This window comes from Choloepus didactylus, chromosome 4, assembly GCF_015220235.1.
Source record: "Choloepus didactylus isolate mChoDid1 chromosome 4, mChoDid1.pri, whole genome shotgun sequence".
Classification (NCBI taxonomy): Eukaryota; Metazoa; Chordata; class Mammalia; order Pilosa; family Megalonychidae; genus Choloepus; species Choloepus didactylus.
In genome coordinates, this window is record NC_051310.1 from 61,106,622 (window position 1) to 61,130,272 (window position 23,651).

General features: G+C 37.0%; 1 protein-coding gene across 3 annotated transcripts in view; it reads right to left on the reverse strand.

Annotated features, from left to right (window-relative positions):
• The window catches only part of FRMD6 (FERM domain containing 6), an 88,418-nt gene that overhangs the window by 14,707 nt on the left and 50,060 nt on the right, over positions 1-23,651 (reverse strand). For 2 of the 3 annotated variants that reach the window (XM_037832722.1, XM_037832721.1), the window contains 7 exons: positions 17,034-17,124; positions 14,018-14,121; positions 12,942-13,018; positions 10,032-10,218; positions 6,438-6,593; positions 3,129-3,194; positions 2,215-2,283 (listed from right to left, as the gene is read on the reverse strand). In XM_037832722.1, coding sequence (XP_037688650.1) covers positions 2,215-2,283; positions 3,129-3,194; positions 6,438-6,593; positions 10,032-10,218; positions 12,942-13,018; positions 14,018-14,121; positions 17,034-17,124 — 750 coding nt within the window. The remainder of the gene's footprint in view (positions 1-2,214; positions 2,284-3,128; positions 3,195-6,437; positions 6,594-10,031; positions 10,219-12,941; positions 13,019-14,017; positions 14,122-17,033; positions 17,125-23,651) is intronic. The other variant, XM_037832723.1, reaches the window with a different exon arrangement.

The window sequence follows — 23,651 nt, forward strand, 5'->3', positions numbered from 1 at the left end:
TCTGATCAGGCCATTTGCATAATGGAGAAGACAAGGGCCGATCATGAAAGCACCCTCAAATATAATCCTAACTTCCTAATTCAGCCAGAGGAAGACAGAAATTCTAGAAGGGGTTAATACATTCAAATATTTGTTTAACACATACTACGTACCAAAGACTGTCTAGGAGCTAGAAAACAATAGTGAGTAAGACAGACAAGGGCCCTACTTGTATGAAGCTACATCTTGATGGGTGAGATGGTAAATAAACATAAGAAAATAATTATAGTTTGTGATCAATTCTGGAAAGGAAATAAATAGGGAACTATGAAAGTGGACAATACAGGAAGACTCTTTGGGGTTTAGAAAAAACTGGAAAACTTATCTAGATGAAGAGAAGAGGAAGCTGGAAGTTAGAGGGACAACAGTTGGAGCAAAGACATAAGAAAAAGAAAAAACAGCTATCGTAGAGATACAAGGAATCTCATTCTTAAAATAAGTCTAGGATCATTAACATGAAGTACTAAGTTGAGGGTGAGGGTTTGGCAAAGTTCCTTACTAGTTACGGTATATTATTAATTCCTTTAACTTTCCTAATAATGAACAGGGCAACAGGACCCCCTCCCCCTGACACACATGAAAGAAAAAGGAAAAAAAAACGAAAATTTCAGACGCAATGACAGTCAGCTGGAGGGGAGAGGTAAAGCAGGGATGGAGGCATATTCTATTCACACATCTCAAAGTTGGTACAAAGCAATATGGGTGTGGGTAGCCTAGACAGGGATAGTATGTTTTACTTCTGGGCTTTTTAATTTCAAAGGACACACCAGTGGGTTCCAAATGCCAGAGTAGTAATACTTGACATTTCCTAAGCATTAAGCATATATTAACTCATCTAATCTTCACAACAAGTCCAGTTTAGAATGAAGAAACTGAGGCAGAGAGAGGTGACACATCCAGGCAGGCCTGGGCTGACTGCAAAAAAGATCATCTGGGAAACCTGTCAAATAGATTCCTGGCTTCTACCTCACGCCCACTGAATCAAAAAATCTCTTGAGGGAGGGGATGAGGCCCAGAAATCTATATTCTTAAGCTCCTCAGAGGAGGTTCAGGCACAACTAGATTCATGAATCACTGAGCCCAGGACCCTAAAAAAACGCAATTTCATAAATACATTTTATCACTACCTAATTTGGAACAAGAAAGGGGCAAGTGAGGTTATAATTTGCTCACTTTCAAGGACCTCAGTTCCTTTTGCAAAGATCATGAATAAGAGAGCCAATGGGGAGGAAGCAGGTCAAGTCCCATTTAATGCATGAGCAAAGTGAAATCAGATTGAATTGTGCCCAAGTAATTAAAGTACTGTGAAGTCAGAAACAAGTGCCCACATTTTATTTGGCAATATACTCCTTTATTTATATAGGCCATCTTCCTTATAGGAGAGAAACGTGTACAAATCCTTATCTTCCTCCTTTCTTTATGTATTTTTTTTCCAATAATTTCTGAACAAAGCAAAATTATGTATTTCTAATGACCACTAGATGTATATACTGTCAACTGTAATTCTTAGAACCCTATCAAAAAATGAATATAGCTGGCAAAGTAAAGAAACAATTGGGAAAAATCAAGAATTTGCTCTAACAAAATAAAGTGTATCATATCACTCTTGATATTCTAAAAATAAAAGTACTTTTTCTGTTAAGAATTGTACACCTTTCTTGATGAGTTTCAAATAGTCAGCTACTAATAGAAACATCTTTTTATATCACTCTTTATTCTTTGCTCAAAAGAAATAACTTTCAAAGCAATCCGCCAACCTCCACACTAAAAGTAATTTATACTGTGATTATGGCTTTCTGCTTTCCAATACCTCTGCTGTAGGTTTTTAAAATAATTCTATTTGATGAACTCATTTTGGACTTTCCCTACTGCATTTCTTCTGCAACTAGAACAACTTAGGTAGTGTGGTGGAGCCAGACATGCAAGTCAAACTTAATAATTTCTCTTGCTTTAGGATTCTCTGATTTTAAGTTCACTAATGATATGAGTGACAAGGATTGTTGATTACTCACAGGAAATATAAGAGCTAATTATCTTCAACTGTAATTTTTAAAAAATATCAACTTTTATTCCTGGGACAATATTGTTTAAAAAAAAAACTGCACCAAACAACAACAAATCTACAAAAACAAATAACTATAGAATTGGTTTTTAAGTTAGTTATTTTAAACTTACCACAAACACCAACTTTCCAACATTTGTCCAGGGGAAATCATAAAGTAATTGTTTTTCTTCATCTAAATTCTGTGAAAGAAGTATAATGCATATAGAGTTACTGGGAAAACTGACAGACACTCTAAAACGGCTCTGAATTCTGTTCCAGAAAACTAAAATACGATAATTAAAATCTGAAAGAGGCCCCCAACTTCTTTGGTGACATGCAAACAGAAATTAAAAGATAAATGATACAATTCTGTAGCTTCTGGTTCCTGAGTGGCTGCATTAACTGGCCTTTTAAAGGCCATCTTTTCCCTTCTGGCCTATCCCTAAACTTGAATAAAAAGTCCAAAGGACTCAAGCATTCAAACAATGTGACAAAGCACTTTTCAAAACTGGATATATAAGGCATCCTTATATTCTACTACATTTAGCAGAGAGAGGTATTCTTTCCTCCCTGTTAATTGGCTGTAGGATAACACCATCCCATCCACAAAAGAGTGACAGTTACTATTATTCAAGGGACAAGTCTTATCGGAAAAGAGAAATGGAAATTAAAATGTCTAGTCAGGCACCATATTAAATTATAATTTTTCTTTTCATAGTGATGAATACTGCAGAGGATTAAAGAGAATATTTAAAATCATTGACACATAGGGAACATTTTTAGACATTAACGATTTGTTAGCAATTTGTTAACAATGAACCTATTCTTTCGCTGGCTTTTTCTATTATAGGGGACTTATTTCTGCTATGGTTCAGATGGAGTCACTTCATCCATCTCACATCATCTTCTGTGCTAGACAAATGGGAAATGATGACCAATCAATGATCAGAAATGGACCACAGAACCTACTTGCAGAACCACACAGGCATGCTGTAAATATAAAACACAGTCTGTACCATTAGATGCTTATTTTCCATTTACCAACCTGAAAAATCTGTATTCCCCGCATAGTCAATCCTAGGGTCAATGAAGCTTCAATTTCCCTCTTATCCTGTAAAAATAAAATTATATGAAAAAGCATATTTTTCTTCTATAACTCAGTGCCACAGAAAAAGAAATTTCAAGGTTAGAAAGTGTTTTTCTTAAAATAATTTTGTTCACATCTTTCCTCACCCCTAGTTTTCTACAAGATCTAAGAAAATCATGCACACATAGTAAATCAATAATTACTTTAATAATTACTAAATATACTTTAAAAATTACTTATATTCCAAAGTATTAGTATTTTTACTGTACTATATACACTTAATATTTGACAATATTCTAAACACTTCTGTTATTGAGAATTCCAGTAAACAAGGCTATTTTTACTGCTTTTGCATCATTTAATTTCTTTTACCTTCCATCTAATGCATTATCTTTCCTCAGGAATTAGAATCTTGAATCTAATGTTATGGTTATATTCTGAGATAAACTAGACTTTATATGTTTAAAACTGGGCAAATATCCCAGCTCTGAAGCCAAAATTAGAGGCCAGTGAATAAACACTTAAGGCTCTCTTATGAGGACAGAATAAGGTTGTAAAAAGCTTTATATTCAGTTAGTATGGAGAGAAAATAGTTATTTTTAAGAAGTTCAATTATCACTTGCCAATATGATATACATTCTAAAAGTTAAATCACAAACTGTAAAAAGTAAACTATAAAGAGCACAAGGAATAAAATTTCACGATTAAAAACATACTCTGAAATCTGACCGTGTCTTTTTTCAGTACTCATCTGTAATAAGTGTGTGTGTGTGTATATATATATATATATATATATGAAGTTCAAAAGAGAAGATAAATAAAATTACTTGGCAACTAAATTTTTTTCACTATGAGATTTTTCAATAAAAATAATAAATAAATATGTGCAGATTTTTATTACATTTAGTACCAGTTTTCCCATGAACACGGGAAGAAATAATTTTAGAAAATGCATTCTTACCTGGCATAGTAAAGAGAAAAAATAGCCGCCTTTCACTATTTGGGCTAGTTTCTCCAACTAATACATTTTTATATTAAGAAAGGCACATATGCTATAGATTTAATAGGAGAAACCAATTCATCACTATACGAATTTAGGCCAATTGCCCCTTCAGGACTTTTCTGATTGCTTCCTGAAATAAGACTATGTTCATAAAAATGCTGGTTGTGCATGTATGAGATGTGTACTTGGGGTTGAGGGTAGGGGTACAGAATGTTACTGCCATTTTTCAGAATGTTCCCTGCCCTCTATCTTATTTCCATTTTAGTAGCAGGCTCTCAATGAAGCAGTTTTCATGACTGCCACTTGATTTCTCAAAGAATGAAAACTCTGTCCACGAGGTAACGATATCTAGTTCCCCACTTCATTCAGTTTCATTTTAATGGCTTTAAGCAGACAAGAGAGTCATTTTCCAGCTATTTAGAAGTACTATAAGCAAACATGAAGAATTAATTTTTATACAAAAGATAAACTGAGGGATATTTACTTTTCTAAAGGATTCGTAATAGGATTCTTTAAAATAGCAAGTTTTTCTAGCAAATAAGAATTGATATTTACTGAGTATTCAGTAATGTGCTAGGTACCGAGCCTTGTTATTTCAGAACATTATCTCATTGAATCCTTCCCATCTCGTGAAGTGAGTAGTATTCCTACTTCATAGATATTTGACTAGGTTCCAGTGATAATAGGTGATAGGATTTCTAATTGATATCTGAAATCTACACTCTTTTCACTACAGCATTCATAACTTCTAATACATTTTAAAATATAAACTGATTGCCAAAAATGCCATTTATTTGCATTTTCTCATAATACACACAGAGAGTATATTGAGGTTTATCTATCGGATGATAAATGAAATCTCTTAAGGAAAAAAAAAAAACAAACAAACCCAGTCCTTTGGGAATTTAGCCAAAGCGATCTTACAGGACTCAATCATGCCTTTTAAGGATGAAAAGACATTAGCAATGCATCTTTGGGCATGGAAGAGAGAGAAAGAAACCATTCTTCATACCTTATTAAGTTTTCTGAACTTCCCAGGCAGATTACCCACTGACACATCCAAAGTACAGTCCAGCCTCCAATGGTCTAGTTATGCTAATCTTACCACAAAGGGTACAGTAGAGAAAGCAGGTGATAATAGTAACGATAATAACAGCAGCAAGTACATTGTGTGTAAAGTGTGCTGAACACTTACTTTAAGCATATTTCCCATTTATAAACTCCTTTAGTCTTTAACAATCCTCAGAGGTATGTCACTGCCCTCATTTAACTATGGGGAAACTGAAGCGCAGAGAGGTTAAGTAACTTTCCCAAGGTCACACAGCAAGAAGCAAAGCTTAGATTCAAACCTAAGCAGTTAGGCCCAACAGACCACGCTCTTAACCACTTCTTCTCATATGGTTTGCACTTAAATGGGAGTTCCTTCTTGTCAATGAAGTGTCACTTATGGAATAAAGTGGGGAGTTGGGTAGGGAGAGAAAAGGGAAGAGAAGATGACAAATAGTAATGTGAGTGATTTTCTGCAGGGCCCAACCCTAGTTACTTGGGTGTGTGACCTCTGATCCAGGATGTAAAAATGAGGCTAGATGATAAACAGGACACAAAAAGAGACCAACAAACTTCAGAGGGTGAGGGAAGAGCTGCCAGCCATGGTTTAAGAACACAGGGTTTTCTGTCAAGAAATCTGGCTTGAATCCTGGCTTCTCCATTTATTAGTTTTATGATCTTCAGTGAATTATTTAACTTCCCTAAGCCTCAGTTTTCTGGTCTGTAGTAGGAAGATTACAGTTTCTATCTTACAGTTGTGAGGATTTAAAAATAAAAGATAGATGTCAAGTATACCAATAAACAGTACTCCATAAACAATAGCCGTTGTGCTGATGTTCTTATTCTTAAGGATACAATGCAGGTATAGCTTCACTTTGAGGAATATTAAAAATTGCTTATCAAACAAATTTCAAAAATTATTCCTCAAAACAGAAAAGCAAAGTTGGGGCGGGGGGGGGGGGGAGAAAAACAGCTATTCCATAATCACTGAAAAGCCAGATTCACAATCTGAAGCCATCTGCTATCTCATGATTAGAACCATTAGAAAATACATCTTGCTTCCAGGCTATAAGAAAGCCATCGTTGCCTCCAAGACTGACCTATGATAACAAACAGCAACTCAAGTGAAACTCTTTTAAAAGCTTGTTAAAAAGCTTCCAATCACAAAGGCTTTTTTTTTTCCCCTCAGAAGTTGCAGACTTGTTGCAGTTGTGTACCTTATACAATCTGTAGTAATGAACAGCAACATCATCCAGTCGGACAGCCTCTTTGATATATTTAAGATGAGCCTCGGAAGCAGTTAGTGCAAACTGATCTTTGTGCATGTTTGGAATGTGCTTCAGGATGTAGTCCTTCCCCCTCTTGGAAACAACCTGTTGGAATACAAGGATGTGCAATGCAACATTTGTTGGAGGGATGTAAGCTACTCCTACCAACAACATGATGAAAGAGAGAAATAGTTGAAGAGAAAGAGAACCTAAAAGATTCCTTGTAAATTGGTTAATTTCCATTAGAAATTTCCCACTATTATTCTGTTTTCACCATCTGTTACGTTACCAGGCTGAATTCGCTAACACTAGAAGCTACAAACTGAATTTAGTTATAGTGTGGCATTTCTAAGAAGAAACATCATAAGAAATGGAAAAAAAAATGTTCTCTTGGCTTTAAAATCACCAAGGTAAAAAACCCCTGCACCCTTGCATAATTTTGTACACACATCACTGTTTATACTTGCAAGATTACTGGTGTCATGAACTATATCTACTGTCAGCACATCTTCAGATATGGGTCTACTACACTCTTCTAAAATTACAGCCACAAAGCGGGAGGTTCTAAATGTTAACCCAAAGAAGGCAGAGGACTGGGAGAAATTCTCTAAAATATTTTCAGTTCTTGTATAAGAAACTGATATGAATGCTCTATTTCAGTACTTATGAGAATGTAATTTCATTCAAACACTCATTGAGAGTCATTGTGGCTTAGATTTCCATTAGACAGTGGCCTTTGGATGTCAAAAATATATAGTATGCAGCAGCTACAAGCTAAGAGAAGAGGGTTGATCATTAAAGTCTTAGTTAATTTCATAAGGATTTGAATATGGAAAGAATTATATAAAAGATAAATTAAAAAGTAGAGCCTAAAATAAGAATAAAAATATCAGACAACTTTAAATTATAAAATATATCTTTATAGATATTAACATTTTGTATTTTCCTATTGAATATTTTATAGATAATTAAGCATGATGAATTACTGGCCAATTATCAAGTTTTGCTGACAACTCAAGTTGCAGATTTTTCTTTGTAGAATCCTTCTACTTGGATATCATCTAAATTAGTACCTGCCAACTTTTTTCAGGTCAAAGAACAGAAAACAACATTTGAAAAGATGCCAAAATCAATGATTTTAGCCCTCCCAGGGGTTACGGAGAACAGCATCTCAGCACACTGGGGGCTACTGCACACTACTTGGAAGCTCTGTATTAAGTGACCAAGATTCGGTGAAGACCTGATGACAACCAGGTCATATAAATATAGGCTAATTTTGGTCCAACTGACATCTATATTTAATAGCTAGACAACTTGAGTGGTTTCTCCCCAACAACTGAAGTGCTGTAAGGTAGTCAACAATATCTTATTGAGAGCCCCAGTGTGAAGTCCTGAAGAAACAGAAAAGGTTAAGTGATGCCTGTCCTTTAGAAGGTTAGTTTACTGGGGGCAAGATACAAACAGATCATTTGAAAATAAGATGTAAAACACTATGATAACCTTATATACAGGGACTTCAGCCCAGAGGAGGAGCACTGGCTACCTAGACAGTAAGCCCAGAGGGAAGTACACCTGAGCTGAGTATTGGAGGATGAGTAGGAACTAGCCAGGTGAAAAGGAGGGGGGTTTTACCTGGCTAAAGGTACTACAAGAAGAAAGGCTCAGAAGTGTGACACACTACACTGGATGTGGTAAAATATAAACTGCTATGTGTTGCTACAGCACAAGGTTCAAGGTGCAGGACAATAAGAAAGGAAGCTGGATAGGCTGGCAGGGATCATATCCTGAAGAGCTCCTAGGTCATGCACGGGAGCCTGAGCTTCGCCATACAAGCAACTAGGGAGCCCTGAAGGTTAAGGCAGAAGCAAAATCATCTCATCTGCAATCCTGGAGTAAAGACTGAAGCAGGGATGAGCCTCCACAATAGTGCTGGGAGTACAGATGGGAGCCAGAACCTGGAACAATGGTGGGAAGGGGATACAAGAAACAAAAGGTAGGAATAATGGTGGGTAGGGGATGCAATAAACATCTAGGAAGTTAAGAACAACATAAATGAAATAAAATTTTATTTCTCAAGCTGGGTGATGGATAATCAAGTGTTTGTTAGAGGATACTGTGGTTGACTAGCTGGGGCACTGGAGAAAGGTGATAAGGGGAGGCTTGTATGCCTTTAAAGTTTCTGGGTATCTGGCAGTGCCTCTTGCTGAGATTGGAAATGCAGAGGTAGGAATACATAGAATCGAAGTGGGAAAAAGATGAATTTAATTTGGGAATTCTGATTTTGAGATGACTATGAATAATAGCCAACTGTCATATGGATATGGGGAAATGGTTTTGGAAGTTGACAGCAGGTAGGTGGTCGTTAAAAGCATTAATTTGGATGAGTGCTCCCAAGATGTGAGTGGTTAAATGTCAAATGCAGCAGAGAAATTCAGGAAAAGAAGTGAAAAGTGTCCACTGGATTTAGTGCTATAAAGCATACTTATGACCTCAGGGAGTGCATCATGAGCAGAGTGGTGGGGAAGAAGGCAGATGGAAGGGGGTGAGGAGTATTTATATGGGAAGTAAAGAAGCTAAAAAAGAAAAAATACTTCCTTGAGAGTAGTGCTGAGAATTGTTAATGTCTAAAAATGTTCCCTGTGTGTCAATGATTTTAAATATTCTCTTTAATCTTCTGCAGTATTCATCACTATGAAAAGAAAAATTATAATTTAATATGGTGCTTGACTAGACATTTTAATTTCCATTTCTCTTTTCCGATAAGACTTGTCCCTGAGAAGGGAAAGCAAGAGTGACAGCTTTTCCTTTCCTCCTTCCCTCCCTCCTTTCCTTCCTGAGGACAGGTGGGTAAGAACTGTAAATGTTTTGCATAGTCTGACTGAAGAAGAGTCAGTTTGAGGAAGAGGTTGAAGAGAGAGAAGAAAATGCAGCAGACACCTGGAGGAATGAGCAAGGAGAGAATTCAGAAAGGCAGGGTCCCTCCTTCTCTGAGACTATGGTGAGGTGACAAGGATGGGCAGTTAGGCCGGGTGGGGTAGGGAAAGAGCATCAAGGCAGTTCACGTTGGAAAGACCTAAGTGTTCTTGCTGAAAAAGGGGGTGGTTCCACTTGGGGGAATGAAGATGGCAGTAGGAGCAAAGACCTTACTTATATTTGTTTCTCAGCACAGGAAAAGCATGAATGATCTCACCTTTCAAAGAGTAATGTTTTTTTCTCCCTTGGAGGGGGAAATGTCACTCCAATAGTAGATACGAAGTTCAAGATCACGTAAATGCCAAAAGAAGGCCGACAAATTACAAGTTCTGTCATATGTAGGACAGAGAGCAATCCTCTTCCCCATTAACTGTAAGCTGACCAAATACATCAAGACTTTGGGTGTACAATGCTCTCAAGAGTTAAACTTATATCTGGGCGTCAATGAAAGGTTTTACTGGCCACAAAACATCTGGGTTCCCATTTCTTAAAGCAGTATGAGTAGCAAGCAGAATAATAAACTAGAAATGTGCTAGGAAAAAAACTTTAGAATTTGAAAACAGTGCCTACCCAAGATGGGAAGTAAGCCTCTGGCTCAAAATATTTTCCATAGTGCTTATTCCTTTTGAAGTTCCCAAGATCAGCCTGCAGGGCAAAGGCTGCCAGCAGGAAGTAGGCCTCCTCTCGGAGCACACACTGAGAATGAAGAACTTGTTTTCTCAGGTGCCAGTAATAATAGTATCTTGCTGCTCTGTCACTAGGAAAATAAAAGAAAACAGAACTCACATTTTGATGGAACAAACTAATGGCATGTAAACAGTACCCAAATCCTGCTATCCATCTGGTGACAAAGCCCTTCTGTTTCTGCCTCTTCCTGTCCCCTCCCCTCCTCCTCCTTCCCACCTCAGTGAAAATGAAGAGGTGGTAGCTAATATCTGACTGCTGCGCCACTGAGGTTGCAGGGGTGTGAGAACTCCAAAATGAGACTACCCAGACTGCAAAAATAACATTTTCTAAGGCTTATATTTGATTCATTTAGAGAAGGAAAAAAAGGTCTGACTCTACTCCAAGTGTAAATATTTCATTTAACAAGTAGTAGAAGTCTAGGTATTTGTTGTCTGTATTAAAATAATGCTGCTACAATGATGCTGCACACATGACATAAATAAGGACTAATCAGAGGGGCAATCCTGGCGTTAATATTTTGCTATTTTTTGTTTTGTTTAGTTTTTTCAGCTGAGCACACTACAAACATTCTAGGCCCTTAGAAAAATGTTTGTTTATATGCCTTTCTAGAAAACCTTTGCTTAACTATAAATACTGCTTTTATATAGAATGAATCAACTGAAAAAGAATGAATGAACTGAAAGTTTTCTTTAAAAGATTTTTTTTTATAAAGTTGATATTATTGTTATGGGCTTGTTTTCAGGCACATATCATGTCAATCACAATATTCCCTATAAATGGAAATATTAATGGTGTACTCATTATAATTCATTGAGGTCAGAAATAAATACCGTTATCCCTTCCACACCGCAACTTTCCCCATCAAGGTTTCAAAATATTGTGGGTTGGCATAAGAAATTAAAAGGGACTTTGGGGGGAGTTTTGCGGAAGCTGCAGATGACATGTGAAAACATCCGCGAAGCTGTTGCGGCAGCTACACCAAAACATTACACACTACAAAGCATTTGCATAAACCACAAGATCCACATCTCTCTCGCAAAGAAAGTGCAACATTCTTTGGGGTGCAGGATTGTTATAAAAAAGGCATTCTGGTAGACTCTGGCATCATATGAGAAAAGGCTAAGGAAAATGAAGGTGAAGGATCTACCTCTATGGATTTTCAAGCCAGCAAAGGCTGGTTTGAAAATCAAAAAAAAAAAAGACTTAGCCTATGGAATGTGAAAGTAATGGGAGGGGCAGTGTCTGCCAGTCAAGAGGCAGCAAGGAGTTTCCTGAAATCCTGAAAAAAAAAAATTGTATGCAATTTTCCAGATCGTGGGGGTGCCACAACCATAACCTCTGTGATGTGGAAGGCATAACTGTATAGTCCCCAATACACTAAGTAAGAAGTGTTGACTAGGGTAAAACACGGTCAAAAGCACCAAATAAATCCTCAAGGAAACAGAACACTTTTGTGATCAAAAAATGCAAGGAAAAAATATATACATGTGTTTGTGTGTATGTGTATTTTAATAAGCTCATTTGTCTGCCTACTACTTTAGGTTGAATGTTTACCTGAGATTCATAGCTCGTTAATTGATGACAAAAACATGGTTTTATTTTAACCAAGGCCATGTTTAAGCATGGAGAGTTTAAAATAAAGAATTTATGTAATTTTTTCCCCTAGGGACAGAGTACTTTTCAGAGCACTTCTTTTTATAATATTGTACACACGTTTAGACTGGCTGATCCCTAGGGAAAAGAGCGGAAGTACAGGGATAAATTAGACACTTACTAGCCCCAGGGGGTTAATTAGTGGCTAAATAATATCTTTTCCTTCTTTCCAATGCATTCCACACTTACTACGTAAATGGGGGGGAGGGTGGCTATATAAACTGAGAATAACTGATGATGTTTCTCTGTTAAAAAAATTACTAATTTTTACTTTTTGTCTCTGGCAATGATATAAATATCAAGAGCTAATCTTATTATAACTTACTAGCCAAATGTATCTTTTTCTCTTTTTTACATGGAGTTTCTCAAACTTTAAATATAAATAAGTAAAACACAGAATTCATATTTCTAGTATTTTCAATCAGTCAACAAAATCACCTCTGAAAGTTTTTCCAGCCCTGAATCCGCCTATACAAATGATCAACTGAGCTTTTCAAATGGTGACTTCTAAATATGTATCACGAGTATATTATTGTTCATGCACCCACCTGCAGAATAAGAATCAATTACCTGCCACTGTCAAACTGCATCAAAGATTCTCACAGGACACCTCCACTGGCTTAATCTTAGCTTTAAAGCTAATGTCAAGAATAGAAGCAAGACCCCAAATGTGAAGAGAAAATCAGGCTATATAAATACTGTGCACATCACTGGGGAAGGCTCCTGCCCTGGCCTCAAACCCCACCACCAGAAGAGAATATAATCCTTTTAAAAATCAAGCTCTCCACTGTTCCCAAAAGTGCTAGTTCCTCTTGATAGAAGTATCTTTTGGTGACTAATTTGTCATTGAAAACTTAGAGCACAGAAAACGTGAGCCAGTGACACTGTCAACATTTTCATCAATAATCTACCATCAACATTCATGCAACAAATATTTCTTGAATGCCTAGTGTACCTCTGTTTTAGGGACTGAGGCTACATCAGTGTGCAAAAAGATTTAAAAAAAAAAAAAATCTCTGATCTACTCAATTTATATTCTAACAGGTGGAGACAATAAACATAAAGTAATTTATTGGGTATTTTATAAGAAGACAAATGCTATGGGAAAAAAAAGTTTTAGATTCCCCCCTCTCTTCATACCTGATCAATCTGCCATTTTCCACATAGTACTGCACCCGGAAGTGGATGATCATAGGAGGTCCAAACTGGTCAATACCCTAAAACAAACACATATAAAAATCAAGCTATTTTTAGTTACTTCAAAAAAGTGTTTCAAAAGCCACCAAAATAGCATTATTTGTAAGATACTGTTTAAACACTAAAAAGTTTATTCACTTCTAATGAGCAGAGTCCTATAGTAGACATTTGCCCATTGTGGAGAGCAGGTTCATACAAAACCAGGAAATCATAAAGCAAATGGGGGGAACCATCATTCTACTTGATAATCATTCATGTCAATGTCAATGATAACATAAGGAAAGATAAAAATAAATGCCAGTGGAAATTTCTAGCTGAGAGCCAGCTCCTCTGTGCTCTGTCTCCTGCGGTGACCATTTGCTCCTTATTACAAATGTTCTCTTGTTCTTCTGACATTCCACATACCAAATTCTAATATGCTGTTTGTTTATTCAGTCATTCATGTTCCTTACTTTGTAGTTAGCTTTGAAGTAGCTTTTTAGCTTATTCCAAGAATTCTTAAATACAAATTGGAGGATGTAGGATTAGACACTGATTTTATTTCCCAATATACTTGGGTGAGTCTGGAAACATCAGGTAAATTCCCCGAGAATGCTCCCCTATACATAAATGGAATTGATGTTTACTAAATAAAAGCACAAATGTAATAAAGTATCAAGTACAAGCATAGTAAAAGATTTAAAAAATCAGGAATAACTTCTAGACATTAATTTTGACAACTGACACAGCCACAGGAAAGGAACAATTACTTTTTCCATCTACCTTGACTTTTCACTTCAAAGCATTATCCCAAGACTACCAAAAAGTTATTATCTGACATTATTTTAGCAGATATCTGAAATCTATTGTTATATGGTATGTTATTAATACTTGATTAATTTGACATTTTAGAGCTTATGAATAATTCCATTTCCCATTCTCCAGTGCATAAAGTATTTTTAAGATTTTTCTAATAAATGACAGGTAAAACAGACGTTTTAAAAAAATCAAAATAATTTTGCTCATAAATGTAATCTCACCCAAGTGACTTCGTATTGTCGTACCTTGCTGGCCTCTTTCTTCCATTCTTTTGGACAATATTTATAAAGCTTTTGTGATAACTCCATATACACATGTTCATTATCTGCATATAAAAAAAGGAGATAAGATGATAAAGGATGGGTTTTTAAAAGAAAAGAATGTATGAAAAAACAAAAAGCCTCAAGATTTGTGAATGTTTTCTGAATTCACATGCTACCAAGAAAACTCAACAAGATACTAAAAGATAAGAGGTCCTGAGGGCTAGATGAGATTCCTGATGAAATACTTAGCTTTTTCAATACAGAACAAAATCTATTAAAAAAAATCCATGTTTAATGTTTAGAAGGTTGTAGTTTCCCTTGTTTTTCTTAGTTTCTAGGGTTATTGTAACTTATAGTTTAATTTACAACACTGTTGGCATTCGTTAGTTGAAAACCATGCATTTGTATATAGTTCACAGAAGACTGTTTTGACTGGTGCAAAATAATGAAACAGGGCAGAAACACCACCCTAACTGCTATGTAAGAAAAACAGAAAACACTGATGACAACAGTCCATTTCCAAAAGCCCAACCCTACTGAAGATTAGAAGTTCTTTCAGACCATTCCTTCTCTGTGTTCTCCACATGAAAACACAGCATGATACGATGCTGAACAATTACTTGCACTGTCTTTCAGACCAATCTCATTGGAAGAGAAGACTCTTAGGAAAAACAAGCATGAAGAATGCACTAAAATATTCCTTCAAGGGAATGGTATTCATAAGGTGGGTAGAAAATAAGAGACTGCTAAAACTCATGTAAAAATGATCTAAACATATGAAAACAAAAATATTGAAATATTCAGATTTCTTAAAGAGAATCTTTTTTTTTCTTCAAAGCGATATACTTCACAAGAGGTGCCTTCAGCATTCGTATCTCATACAGTGTTTTAAATCTTTTTTAAAAAGTGTATTCCTTTTTCTTGAATTCCCTAACCATTACTAAGGGGACATTCTTTCTTTCTCTATGGAAAGATCTGTATAAGAATGTACTCATTCTAGAAGCTGACTCTCCAAGGATAACACACTTGACTACACTGTCAACTCTTGACTGAATCCTGGGGTTTGATTGGAAAAATGACATAAGAGAATAGGAGGGGTAAAACTACTCTGTGGCTATAAATGGCATATTAAGTCAATCAATTTGAATGAAAAGGATAAGGAAGAGGACTCAGTGAAAAAACAAAGGGAATCCTATTTAAATCCATTTATCAGGTCAACTAAAACTATCTTTCATCTGTCATACTTCAATGATTAATCATGAAATGGACAGGATCAGACAATCTTCTGTAGAATGTGATTTGTAGTTTGTCTTGAGTTCTCATCTGAAGAGGCAGCATAGAGAACAGAAGTGAGACTGTTCACCACAATGGCACATGGATGTTTTTAAACTATCATGATATCTCTACCACCTGACAGTTTCACCAGACCTTTATACTTTTAAGAATTCTCAAGCACACATCAATCCTGCAAAGCAGGTGGAGCAGTGAATTTCATCTGACATGTAAGAAAACCGTGGTTGAGAGAAGTCAAGTGATGTGTTCGAAGACATACAGCTATTTAGTGGTAGAACCAGAATTAGAACCAGGTCATCTGATACCTATTCCAATATTTTTTTTCCATACTACAGTCTCTCTTTTTAAAACAACATCTTAAAAGCTATCATTTTGAAATCTATAAAATTGGTAAACTGACTTTCTTGGACTGACTTGCTGAACAGGAATCAACGGTTGGCTATAGGTGTAGAAACAATAATTAACTTAATTAACTTTGAGTATAAAATAATAAAAAAGAAAAGTTACTTAGACTCCATTGCTCCTAGACCCTTCCTTGAAAGAATCACTGAGGTATGTAATAACACAAGGATGGAGCTTAGCATTCGTGTTTTTATTGCTTTAACTAATGGAGGAAGAAACTAAAGAGCAAACTGCTGATTCACAGGGCCCTGACTGTTTCCTGTTCCATGCTGTCCTGACTCTCCTTAAAAAGGCAACTGAAAACAGTTCACATCTTGTTTAACAAAAAACACTTTCCAGCATGGCAGATCTAAGCATTTTATGGTATTGATCAGACTCTCAAGATTTCTCAAGCCTTTAAAGTGAAATCCATATCCAAGTATAAAACATAATTAAATGCTAAAAAAAGTCTTCTTGACTAACTGAGCAAACGTATGTAAGGGTTTTGGCATCTATAAATTAATTAGAGAAATTTTAAAAATATGGTTTGAAAGAAGAAAGCTCATAAGGAATGGCTACAGGTAACTCCTGTGAACTTAACTCTCTTTTGAGGTGTTATGGGAGAAGAAAGCTTACATGGAGCCCTCTACTTGAAAACCTTTTCCACATAAAATATACTGAAGAATGTGATAAGATATTTCTAAGTCAGCTTGTCTGATGGAGGAGAGGAAAAACAAAAAAACAACAGTAAATTAATAGATAACTTGGTTTATGCTATAGTCAATAGCAAGAGAAGCTGAATAGAGAAAAGTCAGTTTTATTACGTTTAAATTTATTTTGAAGGTTGAAAATTATAAGAAAAATTACAAAAACATCAAGAACATTTTCCTATTAGCTCCAGCTGTTCTGTGAGTACAAGGAAACAAAGTCCAAGCTTGGATAGTCAAAACATGAAAAAGCAAATTCATAAAATCCAGACTCCTAAAAACAAATCAATTTTTAAGTTCAAGTATAATAAACATCTGACTTAAAATGTTTAAAAAATGTTTTTTTTTTTTTTTTAAATCCACAGCAGTTGAGATTAAAAAATGAATACCAGACTAAAAATAATGATCAGTTCATGGGTATTTTAACTATTACAATTTTTAAAGAATAAGCTCAATTTAAGTTAAAGCTATAAAATGTCATTTCTTCAGAAAAGGCTGGCTAAATCCATAAGAGATGGAACGTTAAAGCTATAAAATGTCATTTCTTCAGAAAAGGCTGGCTAAATCCATAAGAGATGGAACTAGAGACTTACTTTGTATGACACTGAGTCCAAACAGGTGGCAGTCTTTTAGCCTGAGCAAGTCACACACCTGGACCAGCAACTGATGACATAAAATTTTAACCTGTAGGGGAAAAAAGCACAACAAGAGGTGAGAATTCAACTAAATTCCAGAGAGAGCCACAATGAGGCAATTTAATGCATCATAAATATATGCTGACAATAACCAAACAACTGTTGGTTTATGGAAATCACTTTAATCTGTGGCTGCGTTTCAATAAGGATTACTGCAATACCAATTTCTACAACATGGTAATAAAGCTACCAAAGCAATCTTGCATAAGACTAATAAATCTTACGATACATCGACAAGGCCTTACTCTAAAACCGTGATGTAGGAAAAATGAATTTTTCAGAAGGTACCAAGAATAGCCTAATCGATTATCAAGAGAATTAATTTGGCAAATATCTTTACGAGGTCTAAACAAAATACTCACATACTACATATGAAGTGAATGCGTAGCCTTTATTTGTTTTAAATCAATCACTTTTACTGTCTGATCTCTTTTTTTTTTAAATGTGATATTATTGAGATATATTCACATGTCATACAGTCATCCAAAGTATACAATTAACTGTTCACAGTATCATCACATAATTGTGCATTTGTCACCACAATCAATTTTTGGAACATTTTCATTACTCCAAAAAAGAATTAGAATAAAAATAAAAATAAAAGTAAAAAAGAATACCCAAAACATCTCAGTCTTCTTTCTCCACCTATTATTCATTTACTTTTTGTACCCCTTTTTTCTACTTTTCATTTGTCCATACACTGGATAAAGGGAGTGTGAGCCACAAGGTTTTCAATCACACAGTCACACCATATAAGTTATACAGTTATATGATTGTCTTCAAGAATCAAGGATATTGGGTTGCAGTTCAAGAGTTTCAGGTATTTCCTTCTAGCTATTCTAGTATACTAAAAACTAAAAAGGGAAATCTATATTAAGGCATAAGAATAACCTCCAGAATGACCTCTGGACTCCATCTGAGATCTCTCAGCCACTGAAACTTTATTTTGTTTAATTTCTCTTTCCCCTTTTGGTCAAGAAGGTTTTCTCAATCCCAAGATGCTGGGTCCAGGCTCATCCCCGGCAGTCCTGTCCCAGGTTGCCAGGGAGATTTACACGCCTGGGAGTCATGTCCCACGTAGGGGGGAGGGCAGTGAGTTTACCTGCCAAGTGGGTTTAACGAGAGACAGGCCATATATAAGCAACAAAAGAGGTTCTCTGGGGGTGACTCTCAAGCAGCATTGTAAGTAGGCTTAGCCTCTCCTTTGCAGTAACAAGCTTCATAAGGACAAGCCCCAAGATCGAGGACTTGGCCTACTACAATGGTAGTCCCCCAGTGCTTGCAAGAATATCAAGAATTCCCTAGGTGGGGAAGTTTTATGTTTCTACATTTTCCCCCAGGCCCCAAATTACTCTGGGATGTATCAGGATTTCACGCTAACCTGTACAAACCAACCAGATCTCACCCCTTATTCGAGTTCCATGTAATGATGGTATTTGAATAAATTGACCATACAAGTTTAAGTACATAGCATGCTACAGAAAGTATAGATTTTGCACCAAATAAACGTCTCTTCCTTTGGTCTTACACAGAAATTGAGGTTTTAAAACACAGTCAATATCATCACCCTTTTTCCTTTAGTCTGGTTTACCTTATTCTAACCAAGTCCATTTCATTCATATCTCTTGAAGTCTGACCTCTTTTTCAGCTTTTTAAATATTTGCTGTATGGGGTAATGCTGACATTCAAAGCTGCTGAACTCTGGCTCTGAGTCCAGGTGTCATGTGCATAACTGAAGTTACAGGGACCAGTCAGCTCAGCATCTCAGAATTTAGAGAAAACCATTACAACTCATGAATAGATGTGACTGCTGTAAGAGCTTACAATCTAGGAATCTTTACCGTAAACCTTCCCCTGATAATCTATCCTCTCAGATTCAATTCTCAGAATTTGCACATTATCATTAGTCCATATTAGTGAGGCATTATAATGTTTTGTCTTTTTGATTCTGGCTTATTTCACTCAATATACTGTCCTCAAGGTCCATTTACCTAGGTGCATACCTCACAACTTCATTTCTTCTTGCTGCTGCTCAGTATTCCATTGTATGTATACACCACAGTTCACCATTCTGTTTATCAGTCGATGTACCCTTAGGCCACCTCCATCCATTGCGAACACTGAATATGGCTGCCATAAACACCAGTGTGCAGTGTCTACTAATGTCCCTGTTCTCAGTTCTTCCAAGTATATACCCAATAATGGGGTTGCAGGACCATATGGCAACCCCATAATTAGCTTCCTGTGGAACCACCATACCACTCCCCAGCTGGGCTGCGCCATTCTACTTCCCTACCAGCAGGGAATAGATACATCTGTCTCTCTACATTTTCTCTAGCACTTGTGTCTTTCTGTTTATTTTTTTATTTTATTTATTTTTTAAATTTTATTTTGAAATAAATTCAAGCTTACAGGAACAGTTGCAAAAACAATACAAACCCCATACACAGAACTCCAGCATACCCCAACCCCCTTGCCCGATACCCTGATCCACCACCTTTAACATCCTGTCACACCACCATTTCTTTCTTTCCCTCCCTCTCTCCCTCCCTCCCTCCCTATCTATCATCCATCATCTATTGCTCTGTCCTCTGAACATATGAGAACAGGCTGCACACATCTTTGAACAAACAATATAATTCACATACACCTTTCCCATGAACAAGAACATTCTTCTATGCAATCCCATTAAGCACAGCTAAGAAGTTCAAGAAATTCAACATTGATACAAAGCTTACATTCTATATTTCCTTTTTTTTTTATGTCCCAACTGTGTCCCTTTGAGCCTCCTGTCCTCCATCCTCAGATCCCATCCTCATCCTTGGCATTCAATTGTCATCTATTTAGACTTTTTTTTTTTTTTTTCCAATTGTGGAAACATATATACAGCCTAAATCTTCCCATTCCACCCCCTCCCTAGCATTCCATTAGTGGGATTAATCACATTTAGAATGTTGCAATGCTATCACCTTCCCACCATCCATTACTAGAAATTTCCCTTCACCCCAAACAGAAACCCTACACTCATTTCTTAACTCCCCATTGTCCCTTCCCCCACTTCTCGTAACCCCTACTATTCATCTCTATGGTCATATTCTCTGATACTTTCTTTGTGTTTACTGTGGGGCTTAAATTTAACCTCTTAAATCTATAACAATCTTGTTTTTCGATACCAACTTAACTTCAATAGGACACATAAACTATGTTCCTATACTCCATCATTCCCCCAACTTTATGTAGTTCTTGTCAAAAATTATATATTTTACACTGAGTCCAAAACCACTGATTTATCATTACAGTTTATGTATTTTACATCATGTAGGAAGTAAATAGTGGAGTCACAAATCAAAAATACAGTAGTATTGGCATTTATATTTACCATGTGATCTTTACTGGAAATCTTTATTTCTTCCTGTAGTTTCAGTCAATTGTTTAGTGTCCTTTCCTTTCAGCCTGCTCAACTCCCTTTAGCATTTCTTATAGGACTGATCTACTGGAGATGAAGTCCCTCGGCTTTTGATTACCCGGGAATGCTTTCATCTCCCCCTCATTTTTACCCTCCAGGTGTTTGTGAATTCTCCAAGTCTCTGACGGTTATTGACTTCTATTTGTATTCCATTGTGGTCAGAGAATGTGCTTTGAAAAAACTCAATTTTTTTTTTTTTTTTTAATTTATTGAGGCTTGTTTTATGTTCCAGCATACGGTCCATTCTGGAGAAAGATCCATGATCACTAGAGAAGAATATGTGTCCTGGTGACCTGGGATGTAATGTTCTATATATGTCTGTTAAATTTCTCTATATCTCTCTCTCTTTTCTTTGTTTCTCTGTCGGTTGGGCTCCCTTTAGTATCTGAAGTAGGGCAGGTCTTTTATTGGCAAAATCCCTCAGCATTTGTTTGTCTGTGAAAAATTTAAGCTCTCCCTCAAATTTGAAGGAGAGTTTTGCTGGATAAAGTATTCTTGGTTGGAAATTTTTCTCTCTCAGAATTTTAAATATGTCATGCCACTGCCTTCTTGCCTCCATGGTGGCCGCTGAGTAGTCACAAGCTCTCCCTCAAATTTGAAGGAGAGTTTTGCTGGATAAAGTATTCTTGGTTGGAAATTTTTCTCTCTCAGAATTTTAAATATGTCATGCCACTGCCTTCTTGCCTCCATGGTGGCCGCTGAGTAGTCACAACTTAGTCTTATGTTGTTTCCTTTGTATGTGGTGAATTGCTTTTCTCTTGCTGCTTTCAGAACTTGCTCCTTTTCTTCAGTATTTGAAAGTCTGATCAGAATATGTCTTGGAGTGTGTTTATTTGGATTTATTCTATTTGGAGTTCACTGGTCATTTATGCTTTGTGTATTTATATTGCGTAGAAGGTTTGGGAAGTTTTCCCCAACAATTTCTTTGAATACTCTTCCTAGACCTTTACCCTCCTCTTCCCCTTCTGGGACACCAATGGTTCTTAAATTTGGATGTTTTATTTTATCTATCATATCCCTGAGGTCCACTTCGATTTTTTCGATTTTCTTCTCCATTCTTTGTTTTGTTCTTTCATTTTCCATTCTGTGGTCCTCGAGGAGGCTGAGTCGTGTTCAACTTCCTCTAATCTTGTATTATGAGTATTCAGAGTCTTTTTAGTTTGGCCAACAGTTTTTTATTTCCATAAGATCTTCTATTTTTTAATTTACTCTTGCAATTTCTTCTTTATGCTCTTCTAGGGTCTTCTTTATGTCCTTCATATCCTGCGCCATACTCTTCTTCATGTCCTTTATATCCTGTGCCATGCTCTCATTGTCTGTCTTTAGTTCTTCGATTAATTGTGCCAAGTACTGTGTCTCTTCTGATCTTCTGATTTGGGTGTTTGGGTTTGGGTTCTCCATATCGTCTGGTTTTATCATATGTTTTAAGATTTTCTGTTGTTTTTGGCCTCTTGGCATTTGCTTTACTTAAACTCTAACCTGTCAGAACTACAGCTTGGTGGAGTACACTTTCTCTAACTAACCAGCAGATGGCGTCCATGTGTCACCTATTCCCCTCAAGTCAGTTCTCCCCAACTTTGTCTTTGTGTTGTGTGGGGATCTGATTCTTGTGGGTTCAAATGGTGCACTAAATTTGGGTGTATTGTTGGTGCTGTCTGCCCTGAATATGGGGCGTGTGTCTGGGTTGTTAGGAAGGCAGGGCAGCTTTAATAATCAAACCTCCCAGGTGTTCCCGGAGATTTAAGGCTGTTGTAAGAGCCTTAGCCTTCATTTCAGTCTTGCCACAGATTGTCTCTGCTGCTGTCCCACAAGTCCTTGGTATTGGTGTAGGGTCCCTGGGATTCCTGAGTGGGTCCCCGGTGCTCTTCCAGGACCTCTGCTGAGGGAAGGTTGTGCCATGTCACAAGTGTGTGCTGGCCTGCCAGGGAAGCATTGGACTGCTGGACCATGCAGGGGCATTCCTAGCCTGCTGTAAAGATGGCTGAATGGGACGTGTTAATTTCCCCCTTTTCACACAGCTCCACCTTCCCAGCTCTGGGACAATTAGCTGTGGGTATACTAAAGGCCACTGTCCATGGCCGATATTGTGGTATGTGCGTGGTGCTGCGGGAAAGACTTCCTGTCACACTGGGTTTCTTGGCGTGGCTCTGGGCTATGGGTCTGGCCCTGGGTGGGAGCGTCCCCAGGCCACCAGGGAGATGGCTGCAAGGGGCGCGATTTCTTTCTCCTTTTGGCTCCCCTCTGCTCCCCTGGCTCTGAGACAATCAGCAGCGGGTGGGAAGGGCTGTCCTCCACGCTAGACACTGAGGCATTGACCCAGCCTGCTCCTGTTATGCTTCACTGTGAGGTTCTCCCCGTCGTATCCGCAGCCGCTCCTGGGTTTTTTTTTTTTTTTTTTTTAAAGAACTAGTCCATCTCCAAACGCCAACCCACCGTTTCTCCACACTGCAGCACGGTCGCCGGACTTTCAGCCAGCTCACTCACTCGTTTCAGAATGCAGACTCCTGGTTTCACCAAATGCACAGTCCCTGTGGATTTAGCAGACCTTGTCTGGCTGGTGCATTGCTGGAACTGGTGTTCTGGGTCACTTTCTGGTTTTTATCTAGTATTTTTCATGGAGGTGTTATTTTTGCCCCATCTCACCTAACTGCCATCTTAGGTTCTCCTCTCTATTTTTAAAATAGTTTTATTCACACACAATACAATCCACCCAAAGTAAACAATCAATGATTCCCAGTATAATTACATAATTATGCATTCACCACCAAAATCTAAATGACATTTCCATCTCTTCCCCAAAGAAAGAGGAAAAGGAGAGAAAAAAATGAAGAAGAAAAATAAAAATAACATACAATGAAAAGGTCAGACATCACCACCACCACCAAGAATCACATATCACTCTCTCATATCCTCTTCTTCTAGACATTTACCTTTGGTATACTGCCTTTGTTACAATTAATGGAAGCATCTTATAATGTCACTGTTAACTATAGAGTCTAGTTTGCATTGGTCGTATTTTCCCCCATACCATCCAATTTTCAACACCTTGC